This window comes from Xiphophorus hellerii, chromosome 10, assembly GCF_003331165.1.
Source record: "Xiphophorus hellerii strain 12219 chromosome 10, Xiphophorus_hellerii-4.1, whole genome shotgun sequence".
In the NCBI taxonomy this organism is placed as follows: Eukaryota; Metazoa; Chordata; class Actinopteri; order Cyprinodontiformes; family Poeciliidae; genus Xiphophorus; species Xiphophorus hellerii.
The window spans coordinates 1,814,387-1,839,860 of NC_045681.1; the positions used below are offsets into that span (position 1 = coordinate 1,814,387).

At 38.8% G+C, this 25,474-nt stretch overlaps 2 protein-coding genes and 1 long non-coding RNA gene across 9 annotated transcripts in view; 1 reads left to right on the top strand and 2 right to left on the bottom strand.

Moving 5' to 3' along the window:
- Positions 1–4,590: 4,590 nt before the first annotated feature.
- Positions 4,591–13,402, top strand: prr35 (proline rich 35). The gene is made up of 3 exons (XM_032575018.1): positions 4,591–5,234; positions 9,609–11,115; positions 12,261–13,402. The coding sequence occupies exons 2-3, from the start codon at positions 9,731–9,733 to the stop codon at positions 13,072–13,074; spliced, it is 2,199 nt and encodes a 732-aa protein (XP_032430909.1). The 5' UTR covers positions 4,591–5,234; positions 9,609–9,730; the 3' UTR covers positions 13,075–13,402.
- Positions 4,704–7,783, bottom strand: LOC116727528 (uncharacterized). Its single transcript, XR_004340817.1, has 2 exons — positions 7,665–7,783; positions 4,704–5,281 (listed from the first exon to the last, which is right to left on the bottom strand). It is a non-coding gene; the product is annotated as an uncharacterized LOC116727528 (long non-coding RNA).
- A 3,201-nt stretch (positions 13,403–16,603) lies between the features above and the next one.
- The window catches only part of LOC116727526 (myosin phosphatase Rho interacting protein), a 62,571-nt gene continuing 53,700 nt past the window's right edge, over positions 16,604–25,474 (bottom strand). For 5 of the 7 annotated variants that reach the window (XM_032575012.1, XM_032575015.1, XM_032575017.1 and 2 more), the window contains 8 exons: positions 24,016–24,163; positions 23,836–23,941; positions 22,917–23,076; positions 22,738–22,845; positions 21,029–21,115; positions 20,786–20,948; positions 19,664–19,749; positions 16,604–18,482 (listed from right to left, as the gene is read on the bottom strand). In XM_032575012.1, the coding sequence (XP_032430903.1) occupies positions 18,411–18,482; positions 19,664–19,749; positions 20,786–20,948; positions 21,029–21,115; positions 22,738–22,845; positions 22,917–23,076; positions 23,836–23,941; positions 24,016–24,163 (930 nt within the window). In that variant the 3' untranslated portion in view covers positions 16,604–18,410. Of the gene's footprint in view, positions 18,483–19,436; positions 19,750–20,785; positions 20,949–21,028; positions 21,116–22,737; positions 22,846–22,916; positions 23,077–23,835; positions 23,942–24,015; positions 24,164–25,474 lie in introns of all 7 variants that reach the window. The other 2 variants (XM_032575013.1, XR_004340816.1) reach the window with 2 other exon arrangements.

Below are 25,474 nucleotides of genomic sequence, written 5' to 3' on the forward strand. Positions count from 1 at the left end.
CCACAGCTGACTTACAGGTGAACTCTTTTAGAGTCGTCACAGCTAAAAATGATAAATATCAAACGGACACTGCAAAAACATGAAACCATAAGTAAAAACACATAAAAGTCCTTCAAGCATTTATTTCTTTAAAATGTTCATCAATAAGACTTTTGACAAGCACAGTGTCATAAAATGCGGTGTTGAGGTGGTGAGGCAGACGCAGATGGAACCAGGTTAGATGAATAATAATGATTTAATGAACAAAAAATCCAAAACAGTCCAAAAGCACAGGGAGCACGACTGAGCGGAAGCCAGGGCTCAACGTTGGTAGCAACTGGTTTCACAAAGGACAACACGAAGGACTGAGCGCGCATTAGACAAGACGCAAAACGAGACGAGGACCCGACAAAGACACACAGGTGACACTAAATACACAGGAGGTAATTATGGGGACGAGAAACACCTGGGGACAATCAGGGGAAGACAGGACAACATGGAAACTCAGAGACTCGAAATAAATACACAGGAAAACACGGAACATGACACACACACACATTTAATTGGACCAAATATTTTTGTCTGGTTTATTTTGCAAATATCTCAGTGAACTTGAAACAAAAATAACTTAAAAGTAACTTTTCATCTTAAGTCAATAATTCCTTAATTCTAATAAAATCCTAGTCACACAGGCAGATTATTTCACTTATTGCACCTGAACTTTGTTCTTATAAGTGACAAAATGTGTGAGTGAAAATAGAATTTGATCAATATGGAGGAATTACTGACTTAAAAGAAGTTAAATCTTGTTGAAAAGTTACTTGAAAGTAAGTTTTGTCTTATTTCAAATGTAATAAGGCATTTACACTATAAACTGAACCAGTTTATAAACTGGTTACCAATGGTAACGAGCCGTTCCCACCTACAGACACTGAAGTTGCAGAGAAGGGCACAAATATCTGCAGAGAAAAGCCCCAACGCTCATGACTGAACTCTGACTTTTAAGCCATCAACGCACTGATTCAGCCTGACGACTGTTTTCAACCTGGAGACCGGCCAGCGCTCGTCCGCCACTCATCACCATAATTGTGAGCGTTTTGTTAAATGTGAAGCTGAAATGTCTCATGTTGTGCTTCCAGCCTTCTGCAGCAAAGCAGTTCACCTCTCAAAAGGAGACTTATCTGTCATCCTTTCAATACTTTGGTTATTAGATGTTAAGTATATCATGTTAATCATTAGCACAGCTAACTGAAAAATCACTCGCGCTAACGCTGAAGCGCTAACCATGAACATTTGTTCTGCTAACGCTAAATGGCTATACCAACATAGTTTCCAGCAGAAATCACACAATCTGCAACATGAGGTTACCACTGGCGGAAACCACAAAGAAGAAGACAACAGGAAGTGGTGGGAGGATGATGGCACTGAATGGTTTTTAATTACTTATTGCATAAACAAACTTATTCAGGTGTGATTTTACATTTGATTCTTATTTAATGGAAATAACAAAATTGTAAAATTAAGTTTTTTTGACATTAACAGAATATTGACAGTTTGTAATGGAAACCCAGCTAATAAAACACAGAAACACGGGTCAGTTTTAAAATGATTATTACAACTTGAGTTGGACTTTAAATATGCCACAGCTTTAGCAGCAACTAAGGTTTTATTTTCCCTGTGAAAAGATGATTGATCTGTATTTTTAGCAGTTTTACCTTTCTTATTGGGGTGATATCAATCCGATCATTGTTTTATTCCAACAATGATTTAGTCCCAACATGTCACCAAAGGCTGGAGGTTTTCTGTGACTGCAGTGTGTTTTCTGTTAGAAGTTTTCTTCTTTGAAACGAGGGGAAATAAGGGAGGAGGCGGTGAATAATTGATAGTGGCTGAGAGCGATATGAGTTTAGTTAATGTGCCCAGCAGCGCAGGCTAACAGAGGAGCTGTTAGCCATTCCACCCCAGGCTCTGAAGCTCAGGCGCTGGAAAAAGCCTGAGCTTCACTCATTCATCTCTCCATCTTTACACCCACAAACGACTTTTCCAACACGGTGTAAGTCCGATTTGTGGAGCAGCGAGTTGTGAACGTTCCTCCTGATTTGCATGGGTTTGGCTGCGTGTGCGTTTGGAGGCATCAGCACAGCTGGATGTGGCTGGTAGCGGTGATGTCGGCGCCCTCAGGTTCCTTTCTCTGAGTGGTAATAGAGTGCTGCTGTCAGACTCCCCAGATGCCGCTCCATAAGGACGCTGCACTCGCCGCGAGAGCTTCGTCTCAGCTTCATCATCACTCTGATTCAACCTCTGAAGGTAAACAGGGCAGCTCACAAGAAGCGAAAAGGAGCGCGCAAACTTTAACCGAAAAAATAAATGATTTCTTAACTGGTGCCAACCCTAATAATTACTATAAATAAATATAATAAAAATTTTGTTGTGATTTCTTTTTTTCTTTTCTCTTAAAAAGGGGGCCTATTATGCAAAATTCACGTTTCACACATTTTTATGCTTCTATTTGGGTCTCAACTGCTAATAAACACAAAAGCACAAGTCAAGTTATCAATGTAACACACAAAATGTGAAAAGTAAGCGTGATATATAAAAGAAAAAGGGAGGCAGTGCTTTGCTACTAACTGACAACACTACGACAACTAGATAACGATGTTGGAGAAAAGTTTTAATTAAAAAATAGCAAGGGAGAGGGAAGTAGCTCAGTTGTGCTAGCTTGACTATGACAACCTTCACATGTAGATGTGACATGGAATTGGTTGTGTTTTGGTTCAGTTAAAAAATATTTTTAAAAAGGCGACCTAAACAGCAACTCTGACAGATTATCAGTAGAGAAGGTGTTTAAAATAGCTAATCAACCACCGCTGTGTTAGCTTAGCTAATAGCAGCGTAGCTAATCTGCCACAGCAATCACTTAATGACAAAATAAACATAAAACCTAAAAACATAAAACTGTAACGGACTGAATGTTCTGTAGTTCGTTTGGGAAATTATTGCGTGTTTTTTGGTGTCGAATCCTGATAGGTGTAGTGGAGTTGTTGTCAGTTGCTATGGCAACGAGTCTGTGTGTAGCGTAGTTGTTGTAGTGGTTTTGAGTTGTTCTTCAACGATTTTTCTGCGTTATTTTCCTCTTTGCTGTGGCGCACTACGCTAAATAAATAACACCAACATCTCCAAACGGAGAAATGGGAGAATCGTCTTTTTGCGCAAAAATGTCCGAATGTAAACAATGTAACATGCGGACGGTCTATTAAGTTCATGTTCTTTTGATGTCACATTCCACGAGTGCTGCACAGTTACCTAGCAACCCCTGCCAAGTCCTGCGCCGTTACCTAGCAACCCAAGCGGAACTCCAGCACATTTGTTCAGCTGGTTTCACAACTCTATGCGCCGTAAAGTCTTATTGGTTGTGCAAGAGGCAGAAAAAAAGGATTTGATGCAAATTATCAGGCGGAGTTGTGTTGGGCTAAAATTTCAAAGCCTTTTTATACAGAAGTCACTCCTCGCCTTGGTTTGAATTAAAAAGAAGAAGAAGAAATCATCCAGGTTTCTATGGAGTTGCAGAAAAGATAAACTGACATCAGCCACCGTGACGTTCAGGAAGCCGTGGATCTTCTTCTCTTGTCCCGGTCGTCTGTCCTTACGGACGCCATCTTCCCCCGCTGTCACATTAGCTGCAGACGGTTTGGCTCCCTGTCAGCCTCCATTTAGCCGCCGCTGAGTGACAGCGAGCCGCAGCGGCCGAAACAAGAAAGAGGAGGAAATAATCTGTCAGATTACACGTTTTCAGATGGATGTTAATTAATAATGCAGGAGTTTCACCTTATTATTAAAACGGTTTAAATGCTCATTATATGGCAGCAGAGAACAAAACTGCAGATTTATAAAATTTATATGTTAATTTATATGTTTCATTTAAAGCCTCAAATTGCTGCTGTTTATTTACAAAAATATGGCTGATAACGTTTAAATTAAATAGTATTTAAATCTATTTTTTGTCATAATATTTTATAAAATACAGCATTTACATTTTTATTTTATTTATATTTCTACAAATGAAAATAAATGTACAAATAATTTTTTTCTTAAATTTTAATAAAAATTTATTTTACATCACAGCATAAAATACAAGAGTAGTGAAAAAAAACAACTAACACATAGAAAGTATTGTTTATTAATAAATAAACAAGTGTAAATATAATTTTAATTACTTTTTGTAAATAAGCTAAATGAGATCTTACATCTATTTATTTGTCATATTGTTATATAAAAATACAGCATTTAAGTTTTCATTTCTACAAATAAAACCAAATAAATCAATGTTCTTAATTTCCCTTAATCCCATGGGATTAAGGGAAATTATTATTAATAATAGTATTTAAAGTTTTTTTCCTCTAAATATAAAAAAAATCTTAATTGGATGATATGCAAAAAATATTTACATAAGAAAACCTTATAAATTCTATCATTATTTGTATTAAATATTATTAATATGTACATATTTATTTTTAATTAATGAATTAATTTTATGCATTATTGTATAGCATAGAACAGAATAGAAATGCCCTTTGATGATTGATTGATTGATTCAATAGATTAAAAAACATAAAAAATCTATTTTCCCACATTGGGGGAAACTCAGCAGCATTAAAGCATTTAGGTTTACAAAAAGATTTAAAAAAAAGATTAAAATACATATAAAAAATAAATAGATAAGAATGTACTACAGAAGGTATTTTTATTTTACACAATGTTTATGTGTATTTGTGTATTAAAAGACAACAGAATATTCACAATATATGAAAATTAAATGTTTTAGTTCATCTCTGTGACCCTGCGTTAGTTTATTGTTGCTCAAAAATGTAATGATGTCAGAAAATTTACAGGTTAAAGTTGAATAATAAGACTTTTAAACTCTTTTCTTTTGCTTTCTCATGTGAATCCCAGATGAAAACTCTGATCTAATCTGCGTTTTCCCTAAACGAACCCTGGCCAATAATCTGTAGGTTCTGCGTCCGAGTGCCAGGCAGTGGCCACATGCGGCGCTGCAGCGGGGGGCGCCGCTGCAGCGGGGGGCGCCGCTGCAGCGGGGGGCGCCGCTGCAGCGGGGGGCGCCTGAGGGCAGAGCTCCCAGTCAGTATATATCCCAGCGCTGGCTGCTGCGCTCCCATTTGAGCGGGACGCGCCGCCCTGCTGCTGCTGCTGCTGCTGCTGCTGAGACGTGACAGACAGCCTCATCAGGACGAGTCCAGGTACGAACCGATCCGTCTCCATGCCAACCTCACGTAGTTTTCAGCGACTTTTAACAAAAAAACAGGGGAAGTGAAGGCCGGGCCTGATTTTCTGAACTCTGGATCAATGTTTTTAATCATTAACTTCATTTTTAGCTTTTTGTGGTTGAATTTTGACAAAATATAAATGATTTACTAATCGGTATTTACTTAATCAACATTATTAATAGGTGAGATAAAAACTTTAGACAGACATGGAAATCCATACACCATCACTGCCAAAACTATTTGCAAGTATTTTTGTCTTGTTTTGAGAGCAAATGTCTCAGTGCACTTTAAATAAAGCAAAACTAATTTACAAATAACGTCACAGCAACATTAGGAGCTTCTTTTAAGTAAATTATTTCTTAATAATTATACAATTATAGTTCCACTGGTAGATTATTTCATATAAAAAATCCATATTTCAGAGGTTCATTTAAGTTGATTTAGCTGCACTAAAAAAAACAACAACCTTGTTTTGGTTTAGTTTTTAGTGCAGATATCTTAAAACAAAACTAAATTAAAAGAAACGTTTCAGCAAGATATGACTTGTTTTAACTAAATAATTCCTTAATATTGATTTTAAAAAGTTCAAGTTCATTTCACTTACAAAAAGAAAAATGTTCCTGTTATAAGTTAAAGTATCTGCCAATGTAATTAACACTTAAAAAAAACTAAAACAAGCTCTTACTTAGTGAAGAAAAATTGCTTGAAATCTTGTTTTGTTTTATTTCAAGATATTTTCACTAAAAACTACATAAAAAATACTTGGAAAGATTTTGTGTTTTTGCAGTGAGCACACAACATGATAAAAAAAATTAAATAAAGCTAAAATAAAAGCATTTAATGATATATTACAAAGATAATCTGCTTGTAATTTAATTGATATATTTGTAGAATATTTTTGGTGAATATTGTTGATAATTTTTAATCTTCCTTTAAAAACTTCTGAAGAGGAAATCAGCTGAGCCCTTTTCCCAGGTAATTCATTTCATCTCCCGCTTTTATTTCACCTCATGCAGAAAACGCGCTGCGGTTTGCGCTCGCATGTTTCCGTCAAAGCTTTTAGTGAACTCAACCTTCTTAATTGCAGCGATAGATGTTCAAGCGGTCGGGTTTGTTTGATCCTAAAAGCTTAAAACAAGACCGCAGGGTTTGGATACGAGGCGCCGGGGATAAAAAATGATTTTTATTGATCGGCTCGTAGCTGCAGCTGTTAGCCTCCGTTATGAGTAGGTCAGAGCCCCGAGGCGCACAAGTCAGCCAATCAAACGGCCCGATTCTGGCGGTCCGGCTGGGGCATCGGGCCCCCGCCGTCCCGCAGCATCACTCCCCCTCTGTCACCTGGGATTTATCCCCAAAGTTTAACACAAATGAAGTTCTGTTTCTTTAATTTATTTAGTTTAAAATGGAGGCTAAACTTTAAAACAAACTGACTTTCATCTCCAAATGGCCTGAAGAAAGAGGCAAAGTAAAACTTCACTTCACTGCAGGCGTCAGCCGACGGCTTCAGTCCCAGAAAGAAAATCTCACAGTAATTCAACCATTAAAAACATTTTAAAAATTTAGAGACGCAGAAATTAATTCTCTGTTTTCTGTGAGATCTGAGCTGCTGATTCTTTATTTTTAGTAGTTTGATGAAGAAATTATAGGAAAATCTCTTAATGTTTACATGATTTTTAGTGAACCTGGTTGATTCTTCAACCTGATGATTTGAGTTTTGATGCATTTAGTTCATTTTTTTCTAATTAACTATCAAAGCCGATCGTCGAAAAATCGTCCGGTTCCGATAATCTGTTCTGATAATCTCTAATTAAGCTGCAGAGATTTCAGAAAAAGAGACGTAAATTAATTATACACAAGACATTACAGCCATATTTCCATATTCAGAGCCCCAGCATATTCAGATTTAAAGTAATCTTTTAATTTTACCAACATGTTTCTTCTGATTAGCGGCTCAGTCAAAGTCTGAACTTTAATCTGATGGAGAGAAAAAGATTAGATCTTCAAATACCCGAAACTCATAACGTGCAAAAAGCTGCTCAGAAACATGAAGGATTTAATCGATAAAATGCCAATAAATGCATTTGTATAATAAAATGAAAACAAACTGATAAGTTATTTTTTTATATCAGTAAATCCTCCTTCACATTTTGTGAGATGCCAAACTAATTTTCTTTCAGAAAGTTGATTAAATATAAATTTATATTTAAATGTGTTAGTTGTATGAAAAGTTTAGGACTGTATAAAAGTAATATTTATTTAAAATTTCAAAATTACAATAACATAAAACCAGGACAGATCTATTATAAATTTGATAAATTGGAGTTTTGAACACAAAATATGTCACAAGGTTGCAGGAAAGTTAATTTCTAAACGTTTCTTCCACAGAACTTGAATAATAATAACCTTCTGGTCATCGAGGATGAGCGGCTCTAGAAGAAGAAGCTAAATCGAGGCGGTTGAACTTCTTCTGCACGTCCTGACCCAGATCTCAGTCCTGGCACTAATGACGCCCTTTAGGCATGATGCCAGGCTCTCTCATTAGCAATCCGGCCTCAAACCCCCAACTTCCCTCCCATCCCCACCAGCGCTGCTCCATCCTCAGCATGGAGCCGCCTGTAGCGGCCCTCCGAGGGCCCATAGCCCAGCCTCGCTGCACAGGTGTGGGGTTAGCTCTGTTAGCCCCCCCCCAGCCCGGGGCCCTGCTGCCGCCTGGTGCTGCACTGCAGCTAATGAACAGTGGCAGGTACAGTGAGAGGGTTAGGGTTAGGGTTAGGGCCTCCCTGCAGTTAGGTTAGTGGCAAACCTCAACTCAGGCAGATAACAGACATTTTAGTTTATTATAAACCAGGAATCAGCATAACTACAACTTTATTCAGTGGTGAGCATCACTAGTTAAAAAGTTAGTTGTGCTAACGCTAAAGCGCTACATCAACACAGTGCTTAGTGGAAACTAATAATAAACATTATAACAACATAGTAATAAAGAGAAGCTAATGCTAAAGCGCTGAATCAATTAAGTATTTCAATCAATCAATCAAATTTATAAAGCACCCTTTATACTAAAAGCAGCTCAAAGTGCTGCACAGATCAATAAAAACTAACAAAAACAAACAATTACCCTCCAACCCCACATGGAGAAAAACACAACTTGGTGGAAAATGAGCAGAAACGATTCAATTCAGGAAGTACAGTTAAAAAGTCGGGTCTTGAATCTGCGCAGAGCAACATTTTCTGCAGCTCTCAGGTTCTCTGGCAGACCGTTTCACAAACTGGGCCATGATACTGGAAAGAAGCCTCACCATCAGTGTGAGCTCTGGCTCTTGGACCTGTGAGTCCGGTGCCAGAGAACCTCGGGGTCTACAGGGGTAATAGCAGTTCTGCAAGATAAGATGGTGCAAGACCATTAAGAATTTTAAAAACCAGTAAAAGAATCTCAAACTCAATCTTGAGACGTACTGGGAGCCAATGCAAGGATCTTAAAACCGTGATGTGAGCCTGTCTTGGCCAGCAGTCGAGCCGCAGAGTTTAGTTTAGTGGAAACTAACACTAAATGCTATAGCAACATAGCATTAAGGAGAAACTAATGCTAAAGCGCATTGATGCTATATTACATCAGTGTAATATTATAATGCTCAATTGCTACATCAACACACTATTTAGTGGAAACTAATGCTAAAGCACTACATGTAAGTAGCTTTAAGTAGAAGCTAAAATGAAAGCTAAAGCAATACGTCAACATAGCATGCTAAACTGCTATATCAATGTAGTATTAGCAGAAACTGATGTTAAAGCGTTATAGCAACAGTCTTAAACACCACTTTTAATTTCCTTCAATACAGTGGAAACCGTCTTAACGCTACAGCAGAAGCTAACATGTATTATCTTCTTAATCTTTGGGGTTTAGTGTCAGTGTTGCTTACTAAGTAGCATTGTTGCTAAGTTTTTCAGCTTCCAAAGCTGCTACACGTTTAAATCTGTTGTCCAAAAATTGTGCAAATAATTTGGAGTTCTGCAGAAAATCCTGGGAAACCGTTAACTGGGAATGGGTGGTGTCCGCTGTATTCCTATGTTTTCATACAAACAATGACATCACCACTGAATTCATCCAGTACTTAAAGAATTGTTAACAGTTAATAACCAAATCTTCAACACAAGTATTGAAATTTAGCTCTCTTGTAGTTTACAAACGAGTTGAGTAAATTATCACTTTAGAATTTGTCTGGAAAAAATCCATTTAAAAATTTCAGCTAAGCTAACAATTAGCAGATTAGCTGGTAGTGCCCACCACTGTCTTATTTCCCCTTAAAATCGTATCTTGCTAAGAGTTTCTCTTTATTTGCTTCACAGGAGTGACTGAAAGTTTAACAAGATGTTCTTAATCTCACAAGATTGAAGGAAAATCTGCATCAAATGAAACAAAGATCCCAGAATAACTTTTATTGCACCTGCGCTTGAAATAACCTTTAATCATGTCAAAGGATGAAGCTTGCAAAGTTACGTCTGCCGGCAAACACAAAGAGCGAAAACCGAAGAAGCCGCACTACATCCCGCGACCATGGGGCAAACCCTACAACTATAAATGCTTTCAGTGTCCTTTCACCTGCATGGAGAAATCCCACCTGTACAACCATATGAAGTACAGCCTCTGCAAGAACTCACTGTCTCTGCTCATAGAGTCGGACTGGCCCTACAAGAAGGGCAACATCCTGCACCCAGACCAGCTGCGGCCCTTCCAGCAAGCGCACGGCCTGCACGCTGCAGGGAAGGATGAACTAGAGCAGGTAATCTGCAGCCAGGAGAAGCAGAGCCAACGGAGGTCTGAGGAGGAGGACGGTGAGGGCAGAGAGACTCAGGGAGCGGAGGATGAGGAAGAGGGAGGGCGAGAGGAGCGTCCAGAAATCAGCGGATCGGCCAAAGCTGGTTCCAACAACGGCAGAGGAGAGTCTCCAGATACTGCAACCAAAAGGAGCAAACAGCCAGAGTCAGAGCTGCTGATGGCCGACATGCTTTCTCTGGAAGATCAGCTGCTGCGAGCTCGCTCCGCAGAGGTGGAGGCCCAGCTCAGGCACTACAAGCTACCGAAGACATGCTTAGCAAGTCCTGGGCTTCTGTCGGAGCAGTGGCGGCTGTTTGCATCCAGCCACTCAAAGGCTAAAGCGGAAGGCGCGCAGCAGCGAGTGAGCGGTTCAATTCCCTGCTACCCTCCTCCGACCAACCTGGTGGACTACCAGGACCCTGGCGGACTCAACCTGTCAGTGCTGGGCGTTGGCTATCCCATCAGCCCCAGCTGGCTCTCCTACATGAACTCAGCCATTCCGACGGGGGCGTCCAGCGTCGCCGCTCAGACCCACACGCAGTTCACACAGCTTCCCTTCCTGGCATCGGCTGCTCAGCTGGTGCACCCGGCATCCAGCACGCAAACAGACCGAGCGCTCATCCCCCCTCGCCTCTACTACCCCTTCCTGTGTGAGCACACCTTCGGACCAGCGAGCGCTCAGAGTGACGCTGGCAAATCTCTAAAGACGCCATCAAGCAGCGTAGATTCAAGCGCTTTGTCTGGCTTCCAGCCTAAAGTCGGTTTGTGGAAGGTTCCTGCTTTGAGGCCGGGAAACACGGCGTCCCCTGCTGGTTGGGTGTCGCCTCAGAGAGACTCACCTGACCAAGGCTACAGAGGCGGGGAGAAGATCCAAGCTACAGCCAAGGAAGGCAAAGTGACCTGTGGCCTCAAGAGGACTGGAGGTCCGATTAGAGGTCCCGAGTCCCCGGTGGAGAAGAAGCAAGCCATGGGCTTCACTTTGGACCTTCTGAGGAACATTCAGACTGCGTGCGCTGACAAACATCTCCTACAAATAAGGTAGATATTCTCAGGAATGTTAGTTTTCTTTGCTTTATATGAATGCTAGAGTTTAGAGTCTTAGGGAGCATTCACACCAGCTCTGTTCTTTCTGCTTTAATCTAATTCCAGTCTGTTTGTCTAAAAAGCTTGGTTCGTTTGTGAATGCGTAATCTGACCTAAAAGTGAATTATGACCCGCCTACAAACCTCATTCTCGGTTCGAATGTATGTGAACATTATAAAAAAAACGCTCCTAAAGCAGGAAGTGGACTACAGCGCAGGGCATTCTGGGTAAATACAACCAAAACAGGAGTGTTAGCCTAAAGCTAGCAGGAGAAATGGCTTGTGATCTTTTACCAAAAACAAGAGAGAAATCCAACAACTGCTAAAATCTGCTGCCACTCCATTTTTCTTTACATTTCGTGAAGAAGGAAGTTGCGTTGTCTTCTTTAGTGGTTTTCTTGTTGTTTCCTTCAGTGGTTCTTGGTGCAGTGCCCCTACAGGTGAGGAGGGGAACAGGTTGCTCAAAGGGTGACCATGTTTCCTTCAAGGTTTTATGCTCATTTTGAAGTGTAACATTCGAAACGGTTGATGCAAAATTATAACCCTAAATTTTATGCTCGATTGAGGCGGTTTTAGGTTTATCGAAAAAGTGTTAATGTGCTAATGGAGAGACAGAATCCAGTAGCCTTACCAGAGGCACAAAACTTTGAAAAATTTAAGTCCAAACTTCCAGCTCAGAGGAGACGGGCGGCCGCTCTCAAAACAGGAAGTGAACTACAGCACAGGGCATTCTGGGTAAATACAACCAAAACAAACGTGAGCGTCTAGCGCTAGCAGAAAAAAATGGCTCATCAAAAACAAACAAGAAATCTCCAACCGCTAAAATCTGACGCCACTCCATTTTTGTTTCAGGAAGAAGTAAGTTTCTTCTTCAGAGATTTTCATGTTGTTTTTGGTGCAGCGCCCCCACAGGCGAGGAGGGTAATATGTTTTTCAAAGTGTTTTGATTGTTTCAGGCAGTGTGGTGAGAAAGAAAACAGCAGCAGCTGAAAATGTATCAAATCTCGCAACTTTGCTCCAAAGTTTACCAGACTATCAGGTGTGAAAACACCCGCAATCTCTTTAGTTTTCAAATCTAAAACTCTTGGTCTCTGATTTCAGTTTACAGGATTCACAGCTTCAGAGCCGGCCTGGTGACAACTGGTACAACAAGACTCTCATCAGTCCCAGCAGGGAAGCGGCCTTTTTGTCAGCTGGGGCCAACAGCCAAGACGCGGCTGCCTCCGGCGCCATCGAAGATGGAGCATCAGAGTCGGTGGCTGCTCTCCTCACCGATCTCTCCAAGGCTCTACAGCAGTACCAGGAGGCCGAGCGGAAGATCTCCCACCTCGAGAAGGAGGACCTTCCCGCCCAGCGACCACTGTGGGAGCACCTGAACAAAATCCGCAGCGAGCTCTCCCACATCCACCAGGCGCTGGAGCGCACGGCCGGCCAGAGCGACGGACCTCTAGACCTGTCGGTGAAGAAGGAGTCAACGGACTCACCAGGCGAGCAAACTGTTCGAGAAGATGGCAGCCTTAAAGCCAGCGCCACGGAGACGGAAGAGGAGGACGAGGAGGCGGAGGAGGAGAAGAGCGAAAAAGAAGAGGAGGACGAGAGCGAGGGGAAGCTGATTAGGGCGTCGCTGGAGAAGCGTAAGCAGTCGCTGGACATGCTGATCAAGATGAGCCAGGTGTCGGTCGTGAACACCGAGGTTCTGCCGCCAGGCGGTGTCGGTTTGAGGTCAGCTGAGGCGCTGTGGCCCAGCAGAACCACGAAGTGTGAAGCAGATTCCAGCGTCTTGCTCTGCCCCGACGGCCGATCCGTCGTGTTTACCGACATCCCGACCTCTGTCAAACCTCCGAAGAGACCGTCGTCCATCCAGCGACTGGAGGCCCAGTGTCCGCCGAGTCCCTTAACGCCCCCCGACAGCTAAGCTTCAGCATTCGCACCTTACAAGACCAAGAGAATGAAAATGTCCGGTTTGTTTCTCTAATCTGAAGAGAAATCAAATTATTTCCGTCGAACCTCAACAATTGAGTCCATTGAGAATCATGCAGAGAGACAATCTTGTGACCAAGTGTGTAAAATAATGTAAATGCAATAAATGTAATTAGTGGAAAAGGTTTTAAAGGGAAAACGCTGTTCTACGATGTTCTGTTTGGCTGCTTCATTAAATTTGATTAATATAATGTATTATGCACTGTATAAACCATGAGAGTCATTGTTTTCAAACTCGAGATAAAAAATAAAAATATTAAATAGATAGATTTTCTTTCCCCCATAAAAAAGTCCCAAGCTATTATCTTTGTATTTTGTTTCTAATATGTCCACAAGTCCTCTTCTCACATGTAGAGTCTGAACTGTAATGCAGTAACTTAAATTAATTACATAGATTTTAACCAATTAAATAATTTAAAAACAATTAATCTTTTTTTTTTTTAAAACATTCAAAAGTCCTGAGCTGGAACCTTTGTGTTTCTGATGCACCAATAATCTGACGCACAAGCGCAACAATTCCCCTTCCTACATATAAAATAGGGCTGAACTATAACACATTCATTTCAATTAATTAATTACACATATTTTAACACGATAACACAATTAATCACATTTTTATATTTTTTACACAAAGAAGGCCCGAGGTGGAACCTTCCTATTGACGTTTCCGGTAAACCCGTAAATCTGACGCACAAGCTACATTGGCTAGCAGTACATTGCTAGCAGTAATGTATGATGAAGCTGCTTCTCTTGGCTCATTAGGGGTTAATTTCTGCTTTAAAAAACAATCTGATTGGATGCTGGAAAAGACGAATGTTGTGTTTAAGTTGGGCTAAAAGGAGTTAGCTTATCAACGAAGCTGTAAGCCTAAAATAGGATCTTAATGCTAAACACAAAGCTGCTAACGCTAATGTCAGCGTCCACAGTCCATATTTCTAAAGCCGGTTCCTGAAACACTGGAAAGCTGAACTTTGCACCAGTCTGAAGGTTAACAGATTAAAATCAGTACATATCTCTTTTATTGAGCTCATATGTCTGTTTATTCAATAAATTTTTAACAAAAATGTTTTTTTTAATTGACAATGTTGCTTATTTTATCTATATAGTTGATTAAAAACGTGACAAATTAATTTGACTTTAAACTTTAATCGAGTGCCACCACTAATAAAACCAGATCAAATTCTCCAGAGAATGAAATAAAGTATTAAATAAATGTTATTCACACAAACAGACATCCGGAGATAAAGGTGAAGAAGCTCCTAAAGCCAAACCGCCCTCAACCCGGTTACCTGCGTTTCTCCTCCTGAAGGTCCGAAACGCCTCATCCCCCCACCGGAAAGGTCAGGGCCACAAACCTAAAGCTTTCTGACGGCTCTGAGGCCCGGGGGGCGACATCCTCAGGCCCCTTCACCACCATCAGAGAGTCAAAGGTCAACTGCCAGGACCAGTGGAGCCTCCAGTGGACGTTCAACCCAACACTTTAAGACTCATCTTCCTCACTGCACTTTATTTATTTCCACTTTGTCATCATGACACTTAATTTTCCACCAGAAAATGAGAAGTGAAGTGAAAAATATTGTGCTTATGCTAGCACCAAATGGCTAGCAGCGGCCATTGCTTCGTCCCAGTCGTCCATCTTTGTTTCCTCTCAACTCACGCTTGGTCTCGGAAAGATTCATTTAGGCAGAGATATAAGTTCTTATTTTTATTTGTAAGAAATTTTAAAAGCCAGGAATAAATCTAATAAAAAATCATATAAGCAACACAGCAAAAACACAAAATCCTATCAAGTATCAGGTATGTCATAGTATTATTTTTCATACTTTACTGCCAATTTTTATTATTTTTATTTTATTTAACTTAATTTTATTTCTTGCTTTATCATTTATCTACCTGCTGATTGTTATGAAGCATTTTGGTCCTAAATATGTTATATAGATAAACTTAGATTTTGATTATTCTTTTAGTGTAAATATCTAATATTTTAAGTAAAACAAAACAAACTCACAAGTAACTTTTCAGGAATTTATAGGAACTCATTTCAAGTTAATAATTTCTAAATATTGATAAAAACAGTGCCAGTTATTTCACTTATAACACATTTTTCTCATTTTATCAGTGTAATCAGAGTACTTTTATATCTATTAAAAGTATATATTTTAAATATATACCCTAAAAGTATAAATTGTTTTAAAAGTTACTGGAGTAAATGTAATTAGTTATTACCCACCTCTGTCTTCTGTGTGGATCTGACCTCGGCTTCATTAACGCTCAGCGCCAAAGCTGACGGCTCCCCCTGGTGGACAAAACCAGGAACTGCTGAGTTCACAAACAGAAAAAAACGATACTGTAAAAAAATCCAGTCACAAAACCGCCGTGTGGAAAAGTCTGTGCACCGCCCTGATTATTTATTGTGTGGCATGTTTGTCACACTTCAGGATTTCAGAACATCAAACCAGTAATATTTAAGTTGGTTTGATGTTTTGAAACACTGAAGTGTGACAAACATGTAAAATAAAAAAATAGAAATTCATGAACGGTGCAAACACCTTTTCACACCACTGTATTTCAATTTCCCGTTTCTTTCACATAAAAATAATTTAAAAAATAGAAAACATGGTCACCAGAAGTGATGTCATTTATAAATACATTCATAAATATGTTAATGTACTGTTCTGAACAAATAAATAATTTAAATCAATAAATATCAATACATTTGAAAATATTATTAAATGCCGTTCCTGTGTGATACAAGAGCGGCATTTAATATTTTTCCAGTTGTCCCAGTCCCGCCATCCACCTGTCCTGTCCCTCTGAACGTCTCCACCACTTCCTGTTCCTGTGCAGCGGAGCGGCTGACCCTCGTGGTCTACCGCCCTGCTGCCGTCCTCGGCTTCCTGCTGGCTCCGTCAGGTCAGTGTGGCGCCGGACGCGTCGTCCTGGTCTGCAGCTGGACTGACTCACTGACGCTCCGTTAGCAGCTCTGCTGTGTTTGCTGCAGCAGGAACATGGACGGATGAAACTGCCGGTTCCTGGTGGACTTTAACCCTCTGAATCAGCTCCACTCCTGTCTCTTTAAGAATTCCCTCTCTGATGGGCTACCTTTCCTCTGATTGGTCGGTTTCACTTCAGATATTTAAATATTAAATGAACTTAAAAACACGCAGACTCAGTCTGCACGAGTACAACCACTTATAAGGGCCACTGTAGATTGAAAAATAAAAATGTTATTAATTTCAGAAACTGTCTAGAAAAACCAAAGATATTTCTGGGCTCCAGAAGTGAAAAATATGAGAGAAAAAAAAAATAAATCAGAAATTTCAAAATTAATCTCAGAAATTTCCAAGTTTATTTCTGAGATTTAATTTCAGGCTGATTCATTAATACACTGTTTTAAATCTCAGTGTGTAAAGATGATCCAACTTTTGCATTAATAAATAATTATACAGACAAAAACAGAATAATAAAAATCAAATTCAATTTCATCTTTTTCTTTTTCACAAGATTTAATTTTTTTAATTAAACAGTTTAACACAGAACTGATGTTCACAGTCAAACCAGGCATTGCTTTTTTAAACACTTCATTTATTAGACATCATACATTCAAATAGAAATAAAAAATATTCATATATATATTCCAGGTAGAGCTATGGGGCAAGGTAAAAGTCTAAAACAAACATAGGTCTTCTGTATGGCATCCTCTTATGTACAACATGTGTTGTGAATACTATACAGTGTGTTTCCATAGCTGCACAGGTTTCTGGGTGTTTGTACTCTAGATGAGCGCCAGGAGGCCGAGCGCTTTCAGACGCTTTACAGTAAAACATCGACAGCAGGATCAGCGGGAAGCAAAGCCTTCGTTTAAAAGTTTCACACTGAAGCGTAAAATCAGAAAATAAAATCATTCTGCTGCTTAAATTAAGCTAGGTACTCATGCAAAGTCCTAAACGGTTTAGTTTTTAAAGAGCGTATCGTCACACCGACTCACATACGAAGCTTTAAGTGCTTAAAAAAAATCCACACTGCAAAAACAGAAAATCTGACCTAGTAATTTTGGTCTATTTTCTACTGCAAATATCTTATTACACCTGAAATAAGATAAAAATAAGTTAAAAGTAGCTTTTCAGCAAGATATAGAAGCGAGTTTTAAGTCAATAATTCAGATTATTTCACTTATGACAGGACAATTTTCCATGTTGTAAATTAAATAGTCTGTCAGTTGAACCAGTACATTTTAAAATCAATATTGAGGAATTATTGATTTTAAAGAAGCTCCTATATGTCGCTGAACAGTTAAATGTAAGTTAGTTTGTATTATTACAAATGAACTAAGATGTTTGTGGTAGAAAATAGACACAAATACTCAGTAAAATTGTGTTTTTGCAGTGTACAAACCCCTCATTGCAGATAAACATTTTATCAAGTATTTTAGGTTTGGCTTCTTCTCTGCAAATATCTCAGTAAACTTCAAATAAGAAAAAAATCCCTCGAGTCGCTTTTCTAAAAGAAAAAAAAAGAATTATGTTTTAAGTACATAATTCATTAATCTTGATTATAAAAAGTTCTACTTACAGATTATTTCACTTATAACAAGACATTTTCCCATAAGTTAAATAATCTGCCAGTGGAACTGGAATTTTTTCATCAATATTAAGGAATTATTTACATAAAATAAGATTTTATTTCCTGCTGAAAAGTTACTTGTAATTTTCAAATATACTCAGATATTTGCAATAGAAACTAAACCCAAAACATTCGGTAACATGTTGTGTTTTTACAGTGCATCATAACAAACTGCTTTTCACTGAATGCACTGCAAAAGCCAATTGCTTGTCACTACATCAATTTTAGATGAAAAAAATAAAAACACAAAGCTTCCTCAAGTAGTCCAGTGGTAAGTGCAATCTGAGCGCTCCCCCGTCTCACACACACACACACGCCCACACACACACACACAGTAACCCCAGTAGTTACATACAGCCCAACTGGTGCAACACAATAAAACCAGTAGACAGAAACACTGTAAATACAGCAGATAATTTATACTGGTAGATATTATTCTTGGTGTTTTGTTGTTTTTTCTATAACTTTAATTATGGGTGTGATGTTTGTTTTTCTTTTTAAAAAAGTACAGAGTTTTATAATCTGGATCCAGTTAATCCAGTAAAACCACGAGAAGTGGGAGGAATGGAAGCTAAAATTTCCAGGTTTGAATGTTTTTTGTTGGCACATCCGACCAGAATGGGAGGAAACTTGAGATTTTACACACATTTAAATCTTCCTGGTGTTTTTAGCCTCGAAAAGCTTCATGCGTTCCTGCACAGTCAGTCCCTCTTTCAGGCTCTGTGAGAAAACAAACAAACAAATTGTATTTATTTGTGAACAGAATGTATGGACAGTGTTTAAATATTTCTAAATAAAATTCACTGATGAACATACAAACAGAAATCACCTCTAACAGTAAACATCCCGTACCTACTGTTAGAACCAGAAACTTTGGTTAATTTTTTATTTTTTACAGGGATTTTATGTGACAGACAAGAACAAAGTGTGAATTTACTTCTTCCATACGAAAAAAAAAAACAAATCAATAAATAAATGCACCATGAAATAAATTACTATTTATTAAATATGTAATTAAATAATTAAAATGCAAACTTAATAACAGCTGATGAAAATAATGAATTAAATGTTTTGAGTTTTGATAAATATTAGTTCATGGTGACGCAGCAGGATACAGATTTAATTTGTACAAGAATAAAGTTATAATATTTAGATTTAAAAAGTTGTAATAGTTAACTTTATTCTCCCAATTTTCTTTTCCTGTCACAGTATCGAGCCAAAGGAAATGCAAATGCATGCCACACTTTTCAGCTTTTTATTTCTGAAAACCATTTCCACAAAAAAAAATCATCCATCATTTTCTTTACATTTCAGAATTACTAACAACTTTGTGTTCGTTTGCCACTTAATAAAAAAACAAACTAAAGTTTCTCTGGTTTAATTTGTTACTAAAACGACAAAATGAATGGAGCAAAAATAAATAAAAATATGAATCCAGTTAACTGAAAGGAAACAAAGAAACTGAGTTTTCTGAGTGTTATATTTTATAAAGAGGCTTTTAGTTGTGAGTAGAGGGAAGGAAGTGAGGGCGAGGGAAGGAAGTGAGTGAGAGGGAAGGAAGTGAGGGCGAGGGAAGGAAGTGAGTGAGAGGGAAGGAAGTGAGGGCGAGGGAAGGAAGTGAGTGAGAGGGAAGGAAGTGAGGGCGAGGTCAGTTCGGGTCATGCTAATACCTACAGCACATCTTTAGGCAGCGGCTGCAGGGGGAGATGACCCCAGCGGGGGGTCAGCTGTCCCATGACACCTGCTCAGTGACAGACTGATGGACAAAACAGACAAACTTACAGCAGCGGCGCTAAAAACATCCAGACTTTACAGCCTGGGAGGAAAAACACTAAAAAAACACAGAAACGTCTAAACAGACAATATCAGCTACTAAACAACGCAACAACAACATCACTGACCTTTGACCTTAGGCCTCGCAGCTGCTTGGGGGGTGTTGACTTTTCCTTTTTTATGAAATCTGGATTACTTTTTGATTTCATGATGTCTAAAACACATTGAAACTGTAATTAGCCACAAATATCTCAGTTCATAATAAATTAGATATTTAGTCAATTTTAGTGTTTATTAATAGTTAAATTTTAATCATTTAGCATTTATTGAACAATTGTAATATTTATCACATTAGAAATACAAACAAACATTTATAGTTTAAGAAAAATTATGGACACATTAAAACCCATTAATGTTTACTAGTGGATTATCTGTTTTATATTATCTATTAAATATTAATATACTAACCATGCTCAGATTAAAGGAATAAATTACAACATAATGAATGAGACAAAGTGGAAGAAGTAAATAAGTGCTAAATGTTTGAGTTACTGAAACAGGAAGTGCTTTCATTTTGATATTTTCAGCCATTTTCAGCCTTGTAATGATAAAGTAGCTTAAAGTTACTTTGTATTATTCTGAAAAAATGAAATAAAATACGAGACAAATATGAGAAACTAATCTCTGTTTTCATTATATCCATTTCATTACATATTGAACAAAATTTTAACTATAAAAAACAACCAAAACAAACATGTTAGCTTAGCGCTAACAGGAGAAATGGGTCGTTCAGCCATAAACGAAAGAGAAATCCTACAACCGTTAAAATCTGACGGGGGCACTCCATTTTTATTTACATTTTGTGAGAAAGGAAGCGTCTTCTTCAGTTATTTTTTATGTCATTTCCTTCAGTGGTTTTTGGTGCAGCGCCCCCACAGGTGAGGAGGGGAACAGGTTGCTCAATTGTTTTGATTTGTTTGACTCAGTGCAATGTGAAAGAGAACCAACTGAAAATGCAACAAATGTTGCAGTTTTAGTCTCCAATTGAACAGAGAGTACCGGACTATCAGGTGGGAAAACGGTCAAAGACTCGACCATGAGTCCAAATTTAAAAATAATATATTTTTAATTTCTTTTAAATAAACAAAATAAAAAAGTTTTAATTTAAAAGCGACTCGAGTCTCCACTCAGACCAACTGAGACAACTTCAGTTTGTCTTACTGGGAGGTAAGGAAGACATTTGAACAAACCGTATCCGGATGTAACGGCGTCGTCAACATTCCTCTCCCCCAAAGCTTCAGTGGCCATGAGCAGCTTCTCCTTCAGCTTGCTGATATCACAGTCGGCCTTCGCCTTCACAATGCTCAGCTCTGTGTAAATGTCCTTATATTTATCCGTGGCGTATTTCTTGTCCTGGCAGAGAAATCGGTTGCGGTTCAAACAAGGCGTTTATAAAGAAGTGAACCTCCGGTAAATGTTTTGGTTTCACTCACCCTCAAAGCAGACTGCAGCTCGTCCTTCAAAGAGTGGATTTCCTGCTTGAGATACTGGATCTCTGACTCTTTTATCCGTAGCAGCACCTTTAAAGAAGAAAAGTTCTCACTTTGTGCGATTTCGTAGCAAAAAGGATTACACAAATTGAAATTACAAAAATAAATTTGCTAAACGGAAACACACCAATTAAGAAAAAACCAAAACATTTTTTATAAAAAGTTGTTGCTCGTGGTTTTTCGGCCTTGTCAAAATAAATATATTTCACTAAACGCTTTTTTCACAACACGAGTCACATGATCAACAGCTGGATGTTACTGCTGGCGGAAACGACAAAGTAGACGACAGGAAGTGGTCTTCATGGTTTATAGTTTATTGTTTTTTTCAGACAATGTGCAGCTCACAGATCATAAAAAGTTGTGTATTGATTGAACGTGCTGAATCCATTGTTCTTCTGTAAAATGGCCGACTATCATTTCCCAAAAACACCGTATAAGTAGCCGCTAGCGCGGTTTGTCGCTCCAACGCCTGAATAAGATGATGCGTGGTAGCGCTACGTCTAATCATAAGTGTAGTCTCTGTTAACATCCGTCGCTGCTATGAATTTTAATAACTTATTGAATGAAATTTTTTTATATATATATATATTTGTACCCCTCCAGGGGGTCTTTTTGTGGGCTCTAGTGTCCCTTATTTTTTTGAAAGTAGGCTGACAGGAAAGGGGGAAGGAGAGGGGGGAAGACATGTGGCAAATGTCGCCAGGTCCGGGAGTCGAACCCGCGACAGCCGCGTCGAGGACTCAAGGCCTCCAAACATGGGTCGCACTATCCCCTACGCCACCACGGCACGCCCAAAATATTGCATGAATAAGCTTATTTATCTATTTCTAATTTAATGGAAACCCCTCCATTATGAAATTGTGTTTTTTTGACATTAGCATAATATAGACGCACTCTAGATCCCACCCCTTCTCTTCGCTGGAGGGCAAAAAGCTGCTAGCCAACAATGACTAGCATTGGTGTTAGCCGTCAAGTTAACATCACGAGCTAAATCTCAAAAGAAAAAGGGACACACTGCTTTGCTACTAGTCAACTCTACAACAATTAGATAATAAGGTCAGGAAAAACCTTTAATTAAGAAGGGAAGTAGTTCAGTTATGCTAGCTCGACTATGATAAGTGTAACATGGAGATGTGCTGTGGAATTGTGTGTTTGGGTTCAGTTAAAAAATAAAAAAATAAAAAGAAAGGCGACCTTAACACCACCTCTGACAGATCGTAAGTAGAGCAGGTGGTTAAATCAGCTAATCTACCACAGCGATCGCTTAATAATCGCAAAACTGTAACGGACTGAGTGTCCTGTTCTTTGTATGGGAAATGTTTGATGTTGAATCCTGACGCTTTTAGTTTTTAGCAGCGTTGTTGTCAGTTACTATGGCAACGAGTCTGGTGTAGTGTAGCTGACACGGAGAGAGAGAAAATAGAAGATTAATGACTGGTTTTGAGTTTTTCCGCATCATTTTTCCCTTTGCTGTGGATCACTGCGCTAAATTATTAATGCCTTCATCTCCAGGTTTCATTTAGTTAACGGGATAGTTTTAAGGATGGCAAAGAAAAGAATCATCTTTTTCTCCTCCAGCGTTGTGTGCATGTGCTAAGTTTCCTGATGTAAACAGGCAGATTTGCGCAGCTAATGAGCGCAGGTTTACCCACCTCCAGTTCGTAAACGTCTTTGCCGTGAGTCAGTGGAGAGAGAGCCGTTTCCCCGCTGAAACATGAGCGCATGCGAGTGATTTCTGCGGTCAGCCTGTTGTTCAGCTCCTGCAGGACAGAAAACGGTGTTTTGGACCAGCAGACGGGGACGTGTTTCTGGATTTGAGCGGGTTGCTGACCTGGTTGTGAGCGTTTAGCTCCTGGTTCTCTCTCTGACACTGCCGGAGGGCCTGCCTCTCCGCCTCCAGCGCCTGAGCCAGGTGAGCGTTCTCCAGACATTTCTGGGAGTATTGCTCGGATAAAACCTCCAGTTCTCTATGGATGGACTGGAGCTCTTCCCTAAACAACCAGACAACAGTTTTAACCTCAACTCCCTCCACATGCATGTTTTTCACATGAACAAGCACAACAAAACATTTCTGTGTGTAAAGGACATTTCTTATAGGTTTTTAACTTAATATCCACATTTTCTTGGAAAATTTGTAAGCAATAATCATCAAAATTAACTGAAATAAATGCTTGAGGTATGTCAATCTGAGTATAATTAATCTTAAATTAGTCATTTCTGTAACTCTTTACACTGCAAAAACTCAAAAATCTACCAAGTATTTTTGTTTTAGTTTTTACTGCCAATATTTTAATACACTTGGAATAAGACAAAACTAACTTACAAGTAACTTTTCAGATTGTTTTAATAATAATTCCTTAACATTGACAAAAAGTTCAGATTATTTCACTTATAACAAGACATTTTTTTCCTTGTTAAAGTGAAATAATCCGCCAGTAGAACCAGAATTTGGTTGCTAGGTAACGTGACAGACTTAGCTGGGGTTGCTAGGCAACGCCGCCAGTGGAACTAGCACTTTTTCATCAATATTAAGGAATTATTAACATATAACATGCTTCTATATCTTGCTGAAAAGTTACTTGTAAGTTAGTTTCGTCTCATTTCAAGTGAACTAAGTTATTTGCACTTGAAACCAGACCTAAGATACTTGGTAATATGTGTTTTTGCAGTGTGATTACATTTTAATTTACTACGTTGCAGCTGTAAATCTCTAGCGCAGTGTTAAATCAGTTCAGGTAACTGGAACGTACTCGTACTGCAGGCGGAGCTCATCGATATCCGAGTTCAGACCGCTCAGCTGGGAGCGCTGGTTCTTCTCCAGTTCCTCCTTATGTGCATTTTTCATCGCTTCAATAGCTACATCGAAGAAACGTGTTTAATCTCTGCCCAGCTTAACACAAAATAAATGTGATTATTAGCTGACTTCTTACCAGCAATAGTAGCAGCGGTTTCTTCAGCCAGCAGTCTCTCTCGCTCCTCCATGAGTTTGGAAATCTCCCGCTGGTGCTGCCGCTGTAGGTCTTCCACCACCTTCTGGTGGGTTTCTTCCATTGCAGCAAAGCCTCGCTCGCATGTCGCCTAGGGAAAGAAAAGGCCCAGCATTTTATGTTTCAGTCTGCTATTTGTCTGTGCGTTTCATCACCTGAGATGTGATTTACTTGTGGCTACGCATTATGTTCAACGTCTAGGTTGCATGCAGAAATCGGTGGCAGAAGGAAAGAAGATTATCTAAAGCTCAGCTACGTTAGTAGAGCAAGTTAAAGCAGTGAAGCTGTTGCCCAAAAGAGTTCAATTTTTACACAAAGACTACTTTTTGCCATATATGGATGTGGGGAATGGTATGGCTTTTAATGCCAAGTAAAAATGACAAACGTTTGGTAAAAATAAAACAGTTTTTGTTTGCTCCATCCAATCTATCATAGATTTCTCCTGGTTTTCTGTTAAAATTCTCTTTGTTTGGCTGATTATTCAGTCAAATGCAGCTTCCACAGGTTAGAAAACAAAACATTTATAGTCTAATATCAACAAAATATTAACTTCTCCTCATGTTGGGAACCAATTCACCTTTCAGTCCAATTCATTTTATTTACTTAGCACCAATTCACAAACAGACAGGTCCAATTCATATCCAATTTCCATTCAAATCAACCCAATACAATCAAAAGTCCAATTCACTTTATAACATAAAACAGTCAATTAAGTTGACAATTTAATGCCAATAGGAAACAATTAACAGGATTTTATGTCTAAGATATTCTCCAATTATGATCAACTAACTGGATTTGAAAGGTTAAATGGATATTTACAGCTGATTAAAATGTTTACTAAATGAAGGTGTGTTTATAGGAAAGAGAAGTTATCTGAGCACACAAGCTTGTGGTACTCCATGACCAACACTGCACAAGAAAAGTGATTATCCACAACATCAACAAACTGTAATCTGTCAAATAAATATGGATTAATTTACTGCAGTAAGCAATTCTTTCTGACTTGAATAATTTTTTTTTTGGCAATTAACTTTAAGAAAAAAACATGATGTCAAATGAACAAAACATCAAAATCCAGCCTGAACCAGCAACTCAGAAAATAATAATAGAAATGATTATGTATCATAACTGCATGGTTTCAAGTTTATTTTCAGCATCTTTTTTTTGCTATTTTCATCCGAACTTCTGACTGGGAGAAATCATTTTTAGCATTAGATCGTCTGAATGGAGCAACCAGGATGGACTGAGCAAGGAAGTCTAACTTCACGCCAATATTCATAGCTGCATTAAATTTGACCTAGACTTTTAAAATAGAAAATCACACCATTTCCCAGTAACAGTAAAATAAATGTCACTAAAGCTCACTAACCGTCTACTTCTCTCTGCTTTAAATATTTAATTT

Coding starts and splice junctions, on each gene's coding strand:
- prr35 (XM_032575018.1), top strand. CDS start 9,731: ATGTCAAAGGATGAAGCTTGCAAAGTTACGTCTGCCGGCAAACACAAA. Junction 11,116..12,260: donor AAACATCTCCTACAAATAAG/GTAGATATTCTC, acceptor CTCTGATTTCAG/TTTACAGGATTCACAGCTTC.